This window comes from Pocillopora damicornis, chromosome 3 (genome assembly GCF_964200805.1).
Source record: "Pocillopora damicornis chromosome 3, jaPocDami1.2, whole genome shotgun sequence".
NCBI lineage: Eukaryota > Metazoa > Cnidaria > Anthozoa > Scleractinia > Pocilloporidae > Pocillopora > Pocillopora damicornis.
Window position 1 is genome coordinate 23,850,138 of NC_142672.1, and position 14,317 is coordinate 23,864,454.

Consider the following 14,317-nt stretch of genomic DNA (forward strand, 5'->3'; position numbering starts at 1 on the left):
TTCCAGGTTCTCAGTGGGAAACGAGCCAAAGGGCAATTAAAAGAAAAACGCCGATTGTGTGGGAACACCTGTAATTTTTCGCACGCCTGGTAGTTCCGTCAGTTCCTCAAACCAAAATTCTAGCATGATAATTTTCCTTTCACTGATTGAAAACCAGTCACAGGAGTCTCCCTAATACTAAATCGCGAGACAAGCAAAGACACGTTTAACAATCATTGCGGCCGCGATAAACAGCCACATGAGTGACAATTCCATATATTCATGATCGTGTTCGAAACACGATTAATTCTAATACAGAGTTCACTGCTATTGTACCTGTACAGAAAGTGTCAAAAGCAGCACGCGTGTAAAGTGCATTCATATAAACAGATTACTGAAGTATACGAAATTTACACGAAATCAACAGAAAAAATATCCCAAATAAATTGTTTATTTTTCGATTACCTGCTCCACTATACAACGACACCCCTCACCTCATCCGTAACACGCCGACACTAATCCATAACAAGCAGTTAACTCTGACAATTCACCCCTTCACTCAAATCTCCAGACAATTCTCATGATGTCAGTTGGGATAATTTGGTCCTGGATCAACTAATAATCTCGTAATTGATAATCGTCTTTACTCTTATCACTTGTCTGCTTGATGTTGTATTGATATTGTAAGGTGAAATTCTGTCTTTGTCACTCTTGGGAGTAAGAAGTTTTAAACTAAAATTTGATATTTGATTAGGTTAAGTGACTCGTCAAACGACCCCACCGATTCCACATGAAAACTAACTCACTCTTTTACGACGTTTTAACTTAAAGGAGGAAAATTCTGCCATTAGATTCATACTTTGCTCGTATTAAAAAATACTGAAGCGATTGTGATATTTCAAAGCAATTCCTTCAACTTTTAAACACACTCCCTAATAGCCTAAAAATGAAAACCTCACCAAATAGGAGTATGTTCCTGCAATCTCCTTTTTTAAGGGATGCGATTTTTTTCGTTTTAATATATTTCAACTCAAATAAAGAAAAAATTGTATATCGACCTAAAATATCCCACAAGTAAATAGTTGATTAACTTTAAAGATATAACATATCTTATAGGGAACTGTGTTCACCATGTACAAAATGCCCATTTATCTCAGTATAAAAATTGGCAGAGATTCCCACACTATCTGTTTAATAGGCCCATGAAGTAAACGTTATACAGGAGCTAGAACTAGGGCTGTACGGCAAGGAATGTAGACCTGCAAAATAAAAAGGCACAGATACATAAGAACTTAGGGCAATGTAGTCAATGTCGATGCGTAGGGCAAATGCCTGGGTACGAGTACAAAGAAAAATACGCCACGAAAAAGAAGGAAAGGATCTGGGGACGAAGGGTAGTTGACAGCAACGCCGCGTTAAAATTCCCGCCACACAATGAACTTACCAAAAGAGAGAATGGTCTGTCATGCCATGGCTGGCTGTCTACAGAGTATTCACAGTTTGGATCCAATCGCTTGTGCCCACCGTACTCAGCTGAATCTGTCTCCAAAACTATTCTGTATCTGTAATCCTTCGTTAAGAAACGTGATCAAGTCATCCTTGTAATCCCTCTACTTTCTGTAAGGTCTTACGTCTCTTCAAAATAATAGGATAAAGAATGTGTTTTCCCAGTCACTGTAAAAGTAAAGCGTTTGTGCACGTAAAACAAAAGTACGGGAGACTTAAAAGAGAACCATTCTCCAGAAATCATGTAATCTTCATCACCGCCTTGAAAAAATGAGTGACAAAAGTTTCTTTAACCGACTTCTGAGATTCCAATTTCATAAAGGCTTTCAATGGCAGAGTTTAAAATAGTACGGTTTCTTGGGCATACTGCCCCTTTACTGCTTTTTCCTACAAGCACACCGGGAGGATTGAGCTCGGTCGTCAGCCGCTGGTCGACTAATGAGCCTGTGCTCCTTCGCCGAAATTGAACAAACCGCTAAAGTTGAGCCTGAAAGAAACTCTGGGATCTGGCGAAATTTGATAGATCGATCTTATCCATCGAATCCAGTATGAAATAGCTTTGGGTTAATCTATCGATAGGTTTCGTTCAGGATACTTTCCAGCGATGCTGGCCCCGATTCTGTAATCAGCGAAACTCTTGGTAGGGTGAAAGTTGAACACCCACATTAATGAAGCTCTTTCAAATACGATGAGTTTGTCATCTTCATGGTGACAGGAAACGTAAGCCTGGAAACAAATTAACGAAAATGTTAACTTTGAATAGAATTTCGTCTTGTTATGAATATATAATTATTATACATTATATAGATCGTGTTATTAACTTATTATGAATATATAAACAAGCTATTCTACCTACATTGGATTATGGGTGTATAGTTTGAGAGATTATGGTAAGCAGGATTCTCAGCGTTGAAAACGCCTCCAAAACCAAGCAATGGGTATTATTTTATCAGCTCATCGTAAATCTCGTTATCAGGACATGCGCAGGAAGTTAGGTCTTTATCATTAAGAAGTCGACGTCGTTTCTTAGGGTTTCAACTAGTTTGTAGTAAAGTGAATAAAAAATATACCTTTGAGATTTATTTACAGACCTGCACCATAAAATAGTGCCTTGGATTCAAGGTCAATCTAAAATTTACAAAATACAGCTACTTAGCCGATCGAGCCCTTACAGATACAGTATTTAAAACTGACCACTTACCTGAGAAGACTCCAGCCAATGGTATTTTTCCTCCAGGTGCATCATGGCCCGGTCAAACTCAGACAGACACTTGTATCTAAGCAACGGATCGTCCACTAGATTAAACTGCCTCCGTGCATAGTGATAGCTGTTGTTGTTCCCCTCGCGTGGAAAGTCCAACCATTCCGGATGTCCGAATTCATTTCCAATGAAATTCAGGTAGCCTTCCCCTCCCAGACCAAAGGTTATCAATCTGAGAAGAAAAACAGAACGGTTGGGAAATGATCCTAGTAACAGTCATCACCTCGTCTTGATGTGAAAACTGAGACAAAAGTAGAGTCGAGAAGAAACCTCCAAACAAATATAATTTACCTTATCATCTTGTGTAATGCTAATCCCCTATCGATGATGGGGGTCAGCGGCGTTGTCTCCGACATATGCGTGTACATCTCTTTATCCATTAACCAGAATGCAATAGTCTTGTCACCGACAAGGGCCTGGTCATGACTCTCTGTGTAAGCAATGGTTTTCTCATTGTGTCGTCGATTGATAAGAGTCCACACAATATCCCACATGTGCCAGTCCTCGTCCTTCAGCTCTTTTAGAACCTTTGAAACATTAGTGACAGGGGTTTCAGTAAAAGCCAATTACTGGGTCTGCCGCCGCCTATAAGACTTCTTACCGCCGTCTGTTTAGCCTTAGCCTGAGGTGCAGGCGTCTTATTAGTGCGAGCTAACGTTGTAAGCTCGCCATCGTTTGTTTAATTTAGTGTTAGGGTGGACGGTGGGGATAGGGGGCAGGGGAATCTTTACTTCCCCACCCCTACCCCTCTCCTTATTTTTGACCGACGACCACCCCCCTGGTCCAAATTTCTTTCTCTCCCCGGCCTTCCCCTGCCAATAAAATCAAAGACGGCGGCCATAATTTTCGTTAAGAATATACTGAGCACTTACTCGTCAAAATTACGCCTGCTTTGCTGACTAGTTTAGCCTTCAAGCATGCTCTCGTGTTTGGGTTTCGCCTCACGGCTCCTTTTCGAGTAAAGTCGCCCATTGCATCATCGGCAGACGCTTGTGCAGAAAAATTATTGAAACCCTAGATGTTTCAAATGGCCACAGAAAAACTAGACGAATACCTTAGAGAGCACTTAAGTGGTGAGGGTCGAAAATCCAAAACCAAAGTAATAGAGAAAGGCAATTTGATCGTAGGAAAATAAAACTAGCGCTAAAGAAACTAAAAGAAAAAACAAGCGTATTGTTTGAGGCAGGAAAAGCATCACCAAGCGTCGATTGATTTTAGATTTGCGTATCACTCGTTGAGAGCAAGGCGCACGTTTTCTGAATAGATTACGGAATAGAGCACTTTTCGATTGACTGTCCTAGAACCAAAACCAAAGTAATCAGGACGGCCGATCAGAGGAAAGAAAAGAACCATTAAGAGACAAGGAGAACTCAAACTAATACTGCCCAAAGCGCGCGAAAACGCGTGTGGCTAAGTCGTGATTGGTTTAAGTTTTAAATCTGCTTGGCTTGGGAGAGTGGCGCGGGTTTTCTAGACCAATCATTGAGCAATGTATTGCAAAAACAAAGCATTTCTAGATTATTTACTTCAATGAAAATTGCTCTAAGCAAAGCAAAACCAAAACGACACTAAATCAAATATTTTATTCTTTTGCTATCCTGAACCTTTTGACTCTAAAAATATGAGTCTGACTTTTCCTTCCTAGCTGCTATACATTTTATATCTTGGCGAAGCAAAGCCAGAATTAAGGATGCGCGGATTAAGCTTAGTTTTGATCTATCTGAGTATTCACCTTAATCCATCTGTCCGGGATGGCCATTCCAAGTCGATAGTCAAAACCCACTCCACCTTCAGTGATTGGACGACAAAGGCCGGGCATTCCTGACACTTCCTGCAATGGTACATTGCATGGTACATTTACATTATAAAGGACACAATGGTTCTGATGACGATTTCTACTCACGGTGCCGAAACGGCAGTCACTATCACCGATAGCAGTCCCTTTCGAGACCGTCCTCACATGTACATTTTGTACAATCTGAAAACTCGATTGACTGGTAATCCTTTAACCCCTAAAAGTGACTAAAATCTTATTTCCCTTTTACAAACTCTCCTTGACAGCACCCTACGAAATGTATAGAGAACAGTAGGGAGAATATGCATACTGATGTTAGGGTGTAAAGAATTAACCATTAGTCCAAACAATTGACTCCACTTTCCCAATGAATGAAACAATATAGACAATTCTTTTTTTTTTTTTTTTTTTTTTTTTGGCTTCAGACGTCTCCTGTCACCTTTAACCTGATTTGATAAACAAAACACCGGATGGATTCTACGGAATACACTGATTGTTAAATTTTTAGTTTAAATTTACCTCGGCAATCGTGATAACGTCAGGATAAATCGTATGCAACATTTCGTTGGCTAACATGAGGTAGATAAGTGATTCCGTATCTACTCCAAGTCCAAAGTAATCCGGATAGTCTCCGCCGAATCCATGTCCCATTCCGTGGTCATGGTAGATCATAGAAGTGACACCATCAAATCGGAAGCCATCGAAATGGTAATATTCCATGTACCAACGAAGGTTGGAAAGAAGGAATCGGAGAACCTCCCACCTGAATAAGCAATTGTTCAAATCATTCAACAGTTGGTTCATGCGTCAGTGAACGTTCATCGAGATGTGAAGCTCGCGAAAAGTTTGGGGGGAGCAAACCAGAGGCGGACCCAGACCTTGAGCTAAGGGGGGGAGGGGGTGTGTCGCTTGCCCTGCCGGCTTCTCTTCCTTCTGCGATTCTTCTTTATTTTTACCCAAAGTAAGATGGGGGCCTGGCCCCTCCCCTAGATCCGCCGCTGCAATCAATATGCGCACAAGCGAGAGATGCATACTAGCGAAGAGTGTACAACATAAAGAAAGAACAACGTTGTTCACTGCAATATGGAAACAAATCTGTTAGGTCAACTCACTGAGTGTAGTCAAAGAGTCGACTGTCCCACAGTGAATGAAATCCACGTCCACTCCCATGAAAATAGCAGCTTTGTGAACCATCAAATTCATTCAAGCCATCCATCACATTCTTTGCGGCATGACTGTGCACTACATCCAGTAAGACTAAAATGCCGTTCTCATGTGCTACATCTATAAGTTCCTTCAACTCCTCCGGCGTACCATAACGGCTAAAATGAAAAAAATATATTTTAGCGGCTTTACGGATTCCAAGTGTCGGGATGTTCAATTTAAAAAATTCTAACATCTTTTTAAAAGAATACTCTTTGTTACGGAATGCAGAATTTGGGGTTCACGCTCATTTTTTTTACTCCCAGCCACTTGGTTCATCAACAAGTCCCGTCAGCATCCAGATTTAGTGGACAACTTTACTCAATTATAACCTTCTCTTGCGAAAGTTCAAACCTTTCCTTACTGTCTACCATACAATTTTATGATATTGTTTATGATATTGTAAAGAGAAATTCTGTCTTGACTATTCGTTAGAGTTTAAGGGATAAAACTGTTCAAACGAGATCAAACACCTCACCTGGAGGCAGCGAAGAAGTTGGTTACCTGGTAACCAAAACAGGCGTAATACGCATGTTCCATGATAGCCATAAGCTGTATGCAGTTGTATCCTAATTTTTTTATACGTGGAATGACGTTGTGTGTAAAATCTTTGTAACTTGCTACTTTTGGCTCTGGGGAAGCTATACCAACGTGAGCCTCGTAGATTCGCAGGCCTGAAGTTTTTTTGGGCCGACTGTGCTGCCACTGATATGGTTGTGGAGGGTCCCAATGGATTCCTTCATACAGAATGCTGTCCTCAGGACAAACGGCATAACGAGACCAAGGAGAAATGCGATCCACTAAATTACCATTTTCAAGCTGAATTGAAACCTACAAAGAAAGTCATGAATGAATCAAGTTACTCCTTGTTGCTGACAAAATACTTGTTTAAGGCCAAAGGATGAAAAAATATATTTCCACACCTACCTTAACTTTTGATCCATGGGGGATTGGTGATGAACCATCCTCCTTATAAGGGAGGACTAGCTCCCAGACTCCAAACTCATTTCTGGTACATGGATGAGAAGTTCTGGACCAGCCATCTGAAAAAAGTCGGATTTGAACTTTTCATATCTTATCTTAAAAACTTGTCTAAAAAGTAAATTTCCCTTTGTCCATCAAAATTGCCAGCCAGATCTAGCCCGCAGTTAACAAACTGGAAAAGCCACAGATCACTTAATATTCAAACAATTCCGAGCTGACTAGTCAATACTAGTAAAAAAAAGCAATCATCAAAACAGTTTCACTCACTGAAGTCCCCGGTGAGATACACTCCACAAGCAGCTGGGGCCCATTCACGGTACACCAAACCCTCTGGAGTTCTGTTGATCCCAAACTTTTCATAACCTCTGGTGAACTTTTCCACTCCACCTTCATTCTTCTCAATATCATCCTTTAGTTTGGACAAACACTTGTACCTGTTAACGATAGAAAACACAATGGTCACAAGTAAGAACACAACTCTTGTGCCTTACCCAGTTGTCTCTCTGGCAAGCACTGTCAAGCATCACCCTTAGCATTTCCTTATTCTGCCATTTGGTCTGCAAATCTCACAGATAAAAGTGGCTGCAGACTTTTCCTCTGAAATACAGCGACTGACTGAAGCATATCAATATGTATTGATCCCCATTCTATCTAATTTCTCTTTACAGTATCACCCCTGAATCAGACTTAAAGGTCACTGCAATAAAGGCAATGATCACCAACTAAAGAAGCTATTGAATGTTAAAAACAAGTTCTCCTTGTTAGCTCCTTTGGAATGTTAAGGTATATAGGATTAAAGCTGTTTCATGCAATACAAAGTTTTGTGAACAAACTTGTATTCCAACAAGTATTTCCCCTCTAACCAAATGACTGACTCTAGTTCTTTGCACTTCTTTAGTTACAACGTTACACTAAAAATTAAACTCTCCACACTTTGAAGAGTGTAGCAACTACACGAGTTGCACAGAAGACCCCAGTGCAAAGCTACCTTCTCTCTATCTCAGTCTGGTATGGTTTTACATAAGGATCATCATGAAGAAATCTGGAAAACTGTGGAACTACTTGGTCATCAACCATCTGTAATAAAAATAAAAATTAAAGGTATTAATAACTACTCCTTTTGGAGGGAAACTGTCACGTTAAATAAAAGTGTAACAAAAAAGAAATGAACTGTATTGTATATACAGCTGGATAGTCTGTCCATTACAATTTTTGTTTTTAAGATGGAAGTGGGGAAAGCCAGGTCAGAAGAAAAATTGCAGGAGCTCAAAAAAAAAGTTCCTCATGACTGTCTAGGAAGAAAAGGTGCATTTTAGACTCCTTCCCAATTTCAGCTCCTTATCTTTATCACTTTCACCATCCTGGCATCAATAAACGAGATATAGTGGGATCAGGGATTTTTTCTCAAACTCTAGCCTTTAGCAGGGATTGAAAAATAAAACAGTTACCATTGTCAAAATATCGTTTTTAATACTCCTTATAACTTAATGTCATGTAAAACACACATTGCTCAGTTAAATAAACCCTGAAAGCAGAACACACCTGTGTTATAGACATTGCAACACAAAGTGAGCTTACATGTCTTGTTTTAAACAATTTAGGGGAAACAAAAGATCTTCATCTGTTTTTGTCAAACACATTTTGTTATTAATCAGATCAGGATTGCATTTGGATGACTCAAGGCCTTCATTTCATCCATGCTTTATTATAAACTGCACAAGAAAATAACAGCAAATTGCAACAGCAATGTGGTGAGAAACCAACTGAAGAATGAACAACATTTAGTACATTTCATTAACTATTAAAGTAACCCTGGCAATTGCTCCAAGTTGGCTTTCTTCCTTTTTTTTAAATTTTCCATGACAAGATTACTGAATTTCCTGTAAGCCAACTCTCTGATATTAGAAAAAAAAATATTGCCTGCACACTGTACAAGGTACACAACATGACTGAAATCTTTCTCCAAGGACATACTAATATCTTTAAAGCCCAAGTTCTTTGCAATCTCGTGGTTTTTTTTATCCTTTTCTTTGAACCTTTTTCAACTATAAATTTCATGCACTTATCAATTTAAATAATTAACTAATAAGTCAACAATGGCAATGTTCTTGCAATAATATTTATAACACAACATACTTTGTTAAGCCTTAATGTAGATAATTTATAGTCCTACCAAAAATGTCTGACACTGTCTCTTTCTAAACTAAAACACTTAACTTTTCTTCTTCATTCTCTACACCACAGAATACATTAATGGCATGGGCATAAATTTTTTTCACATATAGGGTAAGGTTATGGACTTTGATATTCTTTAGAGGAGGGAGGGTGACTGTTGTATTGTGCTTGCTCTATTCAGTGCCTAGTTGTCTTTCAAGTAGTGCAAGAGCTCATCATTTTGAAAACATTTTCTCTGAGTAAGTGACACTAAATCACTGAGAGGTACTGTAATGGAATCAAATACATTTCTTCATGCCGAATCAAATCCAGCAATTGAGGATCATCAAAACTTGATAAAAAAAAATCTTTTAAAAGTGAAACTGATAAGGTACACTAAAAATGTACCCTAAATAAAGCAACATGCCTGAGAATTCTAACTAGATGTGCAAACTGTAAGAACATTCCACTATTATTTGTTCACTTTTATGTCAAATATTACAGATAACTGGAAAATGATTGCATAGTGGAACAAATTAAACCTGTTAAATTCAATCAGACTGAAAATACATTTTGAGGTATGAAAAGTAAATGAATTAATAACCATAGTAAGGAGGTCACCCTTTACAATCTGCTGGATTGTGCAAATAAGGGGACTCGCTCGTTTAGCTGCCAAACCTTAGCCTTGACTCTGTAGCTGGAAGCAATCATGGTAAGGGTTTGACTACTTCTCATATTAAATAGGATGTTTTGATGTTTTTTTTTTTTTCTGGTTAAACTTTTTGCCTTCTGACACTTAAGTTTTAGGTTTATTGTTTCCCAACATGAGAAAATGTAAGGATTACATTCTTCCAATTTCCTAAGCTCTGTTCAAAATTAGAGTCTCTGTGGCTCAGTGGTAATACATCTGGAGCAAGGAATCCGAAGGTCTGAGGTTCGATTCCTCAAAAGTTGCCATCTCTCTTATTCTATTAACAAACATGACATTGCTGATCCTAACAGTATGTGGGACATGTGTCATAAGAACTTTGTAATAGGCCTTAATCACCATACAGTCTCTGTGACTTGATGGTAGAGCATCAGAGTGCAGAATCCAAAGGTCTAAGATTCAATTCCTCATGAGGAATTGAACCTTTCTTTCTTTGTCCCATGAGAAGATGAAAAACACCTTTCTCTAAATAGGATGGTTGTTTATCACAGATTACCCCTCACCCCTAATCCTTTCACTCCCAGGAATGACCAAAAACCAAATTTCCCCCTACAATATCAGACCAGAAAACATAATTTTCATCTCTAAAATTATAAAGTAAATAAACAGGTGTGTTATTGTCTGAGTTTTGAGATTCCACAGAGTAACCTCACCATATTTTCTGACAAAAGGCTTACCCTAAAACTCTTAATGGCTGCCAATTTCTATTAACTCCTTAGATAAAATCAAATTATCTTGTAACCATTCCAAAACTGAATTTAACTTGACTAAAAAATTTCATAATGAATACCATTACTTCAATCGCCCCAAGAACCTTCTTGATAATCAAGGAATGAGGAGGGGGGGGGGGGGAGAGGGGGAGAGGGGGGGAGGAGGAAAGGAGAATATGGTAAATGAAGAATATTACTAGAAGAGACAAGTGTCTCATCCAGCACTACAAGACAATGACTTTTTTGGGGGTCTCTTACCACTCCAATGTGTCAATATTTGGCCAATGCCTTTTCCATTGGCTAATGAGCACCAGGTGAATCAATGATAAACTATGCTTACTTTATGTTACAATGTCGGGGCAGATTATAAGAAGCAATTACACAAACACCAAAGCAGGTGAAGGTTACATGTACCTTTTGAGCGCCAAAAATGTATAAATTATGTCTCTGAGCCTTTGTGCGCTTCATTCTCCAGTAACCTCACATGGGACTGAAATCTGCATAAACAGAGGAAATTTGAACTTGTGCAGACATTTGTTACTAAAATCATATTATTAAAAGTTATTTTGTTATTAAACATGATTATGGAACAACTGACAGTTAAAATAAAACTCACTACAGAGCATCAACACAATAAGTTTAACATAATTAAAGAAATGTTAAAATCTGTTCAAAGAGTACAAAGGAAAACAATATTAAAGACTATGTATTACATGTTCTTTACTACAGATTATCTTTTAATCCTTTCAGTCCCTAGATCTCATTAGTGATTCTCTATATTATCTGCTGTACAATTCTTATGATGTTAGTTCAGAGAATTTGGTATTGAATCAACTTAGAGTCTCTTGGTTGATATGTTTCTTAATTCTCATCACTTGTTTACTTGATAATGTATTGATATTGTAAGGAGTATTTCTGGCTTGGTCATTCAAAGGAGTTAGGAGGTTAAAAACCACAGAAATGAAAGGGTTATTATCAAGCAAAATGCCTGTCTCTTACCCATCTATTTCACCTTGGGGGAGGGGAAGGAAAATCTTTTCAATATTTACAGGGTAACTCTAGGGAAGGGGATTTTAGAGATATCCAAGTAAAAGATGCTATACATTGTGTATGCTCTTCAATCTTACCCCTCCACCAAAAATCATCTTTTCCAACAGAAAATACACATATCAAATGATCTATTCTCATTTTAGTAATTGAAAGTAACAGAAACATTGTGCATCTATTATTGTATAGAGGGAATGTAACTGAACGTAGTATTTCAGCACAGTGAACCCCGTCAGTGCTGCAGTGATAATCATGCTGCACATTTTTAACAACAACACCTTCATTGTTGCTAACATCAGGCAAAATTAAAGTTGAATATGATCCAATGCAAATAATATGAAACAAACAGATAAAATGCATAAAAATTTTGAAAATTGTAGAAAAATATCCTAGCTAGACAAAGGAAAAAATCATTCACAGATGGCCTGTGTTAATCCTTTAACTCCCAAGATCTGATTGTTACATGTAATTCTCCCTTCTAGCTGCTAAACATTTCCTTGTAAGTTAGTTGCTAGAATTTAAAGTTAGAACAAGATAACAACTTCAACCTGATAAGCTTGAGTATTCTCATTTCCTGTTTGCTGGACAATGTATGGATATTAAAGGGAGAAGTTACATACAACTCTACATGTTTAGAATCGCTTCTGAGAGTTAAAGGCTCAAGAAATAAAGTAAGAAAATAACAGTAGAGTAAGTAAAATAATTTTAATTGCACTTTGTAAGGAAGAATTGATCAATATTAAAATACAGGATGCTACAAATCAATAGAAATCAATCACTGGAAACTGATTGATTGCTTGATATTACTGGATAATACTCAAAGTTTGTTGATTGATTAGGTAAAATAATTGATACATAAAAATAATCACAAGATTTAGCTCCAGAATATTCTTAATAGTGATTTACTCAACTGAGAGAACAAATAACATTGTCTATATTCAGAATTAACTCAAGGTTTTTTTCTTACCTGTAAAATTAATAATCACAAAAACCACAGGTTTTGATTTTTATTGATTTTTGATATAAATTGATTATTTAGGATAGAAAATCATCAATTACAATAGATTAAATTGAGTATTGAAATCATTAATTTGAAACGTCTTGAAATTTAACGAATATCAAAAAAATCAAAAATCAAGTAAAAATATCGGGTAAAATTTCCGCACAGCCCCATACTATTGTAAAACAAATCTGTTTTCCCAATGGCAATGTATTGTTTTAGTCATTGTTTTCTCTATTCAAGAACTGAATGCATAGTGAAGTATGGGGCTGTGCGGAAATTTTACCAAATATCGGCTTTTCCAGACCATTTCACCAAACTATAAAAGAAACTCAAAAGAGCATAAGGACTATTAACTATTGAAATACACAAATAAAGAGATGAGAGGGTACTTGTAGTTGTATTATTGAAAGGAAACTGATTAAGATTACAGTCTACTGATCAAGAGCAACACACAAATACGCAAAGTAAATGAGTCATTAATGAATATTTCACCAAAATGCTCTTATTGTAACCTCAAAAATCCCATCCTTGTATCATGAAATACCACCCTGATCCCTGCTATAACCGATAATAATAACCTTTGGAACACACTCTCGCTGCACGCGCTAGTGTTTCAATAAATCGGAACTACACTAAGCCTATATTTAGAAACTTTTGCTCAAGTTCAGTAGTCAAATATTAGCATATTGAAGAGACGAGACAAGTTACTTACAAAATAATTGATCCCAAAACGGATGAAAAGCTGATGCTAACATATTTCTTGCAAACTTTCACTTTCTTCCAAATGAAAATTAGCTAGCAGGCTGTTGAGGTTCTATTGCAGGCGCAGATCGAAGTTATGGAGAGTATCGATTAACAATGCGTGGCGCGCGCACTACCACTGACTAGTAAAAAGCGGGCCCGTATAAGTCTTGAGAAACTAGCTATCATGATCCGACAAGTTTAAAATCAGGATCATGGTACACATAAAGTAATTGTGGTTAAACGTACCTTGTTGAACGCCATGGTTGCCCACGGGACTCTTCTTTAGGACGAAAATTGACCCAAGGAATCACCTGACGAGCCAGTCGCCATCTTGGGGTGCCTTCTAAGTAACCTGGCCTCGATGCGCCAACCTAATTCAGCGACGAGGGGTGGGGTGTGTGGGGACTATACTGGTAGCTAAGAGTTTTTAAAACTTCACTGTAATCAAAGTTCGGATAACTTCAAGTAAATGAAGCAATATGCGAATCGGATCAGATAATTGGTATACAGCACCCATTTTAGCTGAACGAATTATTTGGAGAAAATTTCTCTCCATTCGTTCCCTTAAAAAAAAATGGAGAAAATCGGCGATTCAACAAATCCATATGATCTTTTGCAAATTTGAGAACGTCAGATAGAAAAAATAGTTTAGCTGGGATAAAATTAAAATAAGAGTTCAATTAAACACATTTTGGGTGGCAAAAAAAAACCCTCGCTTTGGGCCTCTCGGAAATAGACAATCGTCCAGAATCCAATATATGATAGACCTAGAAATCATATCGTGACGCAGCCTCAGTCAGACCTCGAAGCCCAAGAAACTACCCTCTACTTCTTAGTACATTCCAGTCATTTAGTCATCTAATTCACTTACGGGAATGTGCCCAACATTTTCAAGGAGGGCCCTAATGACGTGTGTGTGACACGCAGAAGAGTAGTAGACGAAATTCTCTTTTTAAACATTTAAACTGTAACTCGAGTAACTCTTACGCATATTTCGTTCTCTATAAAATTTTCACCTCCTTTATTCCTCAATGGACGCGCGTTGCCGCATAAAAAATAGTTTAATGATCTTTAGCCCACCCAATTGTGAGCCAACACCAGCTACTTATCAAATTTTGATATCAAAATAGCTCATATACGAGCCCCTTGAAACGAGGGTTAGTTCGAAGCCTCCGATAGGACAAATGATTTGCTGTTTACATCTAAAGAAAATTCATTTTTG

At 37.8% G+C, this 14,317-nt stretch overlaps 1 protein-coding gene across 3 annotated transcripts; it reads right to left on the bottom strand.

Moving 5' to 3' along the window:
* Positions 1-412: 412 nt before the first annotated feature.
* Positions 413-13,495, bottom strand: LOC113683042 (1,4-alpha-glucan-branching enzyme). 3 transcript variants are annotated; one of them, XM_027200235.2, is made up of 14 exons: positions 13,342-13,495; positions 10,716-10,798; positions 7,717-7,805; positions 6,996-7,162; positions 6,672-6,787; positions 6,223-6,575; positions 5,654-5,863; positions 5,061-5,304; positions 4,479-4,577; positions 3,038-3,273; positions 2,687-2,918; positions 2,081-2,211; positions 1,424-1,541; positions 413-1,238 (listed from the first exon to the last, which is right to left on the bottom strand). In XM_027200235.2, the coding sequence occupies exons 2-14, from the start codon at positions 10,767-10,769 to the stop codon at positions 1,194-1,196; spliced, it is 2,094 nt and encodes a 697-aa protein (XP_027056036.2). In that variant the 5' UTR covers positions 10,770-10,798; positions 13,342-13,495; the 3' UTR covers positions 413-1,193. The 3 variants fall into 3 exon arrangements, with proteins under 3 accessions (XP_027056036.2, XP_027056037.2, XP_027056038.2); XM_027200236.2 differs by having other exon boundaries at positions 13,064-13,366; XM_027200237.2 differs by lacking the exon at positions 10,716-10,798 and having other exon boundaries at positions 13,342-13,445.
* Between the last annotated feature and the right edge of the window lie 822 nt (positions 13,496-14,317).

Excerpts from the sequence above, each read along its gene's own strand:
- LOC113683042 (XM_027200235.2), bottom strand. The coding sequence starts at position 10,769 with ATGAAGCGCACAAAGGCTCAGAGACATAATTTATACATTTTTGGCGCT. Across the intron at positions 6,576-6,671 it reads CCCATGGATCAAAAGTTAAG|GTTTCAATTCAGCTTGAAAA; the intron begins GTAGGTGTGGAA and ends CTTTCTTTGTAG. Across the intron at positions 4,578-5,060 it reads ACGTTATCACGATTGCCGAG|GAAGTGTCAGGAATGCCCGG; the intron begins GTAAATTTAAAC and ends GTACCATTGCAG.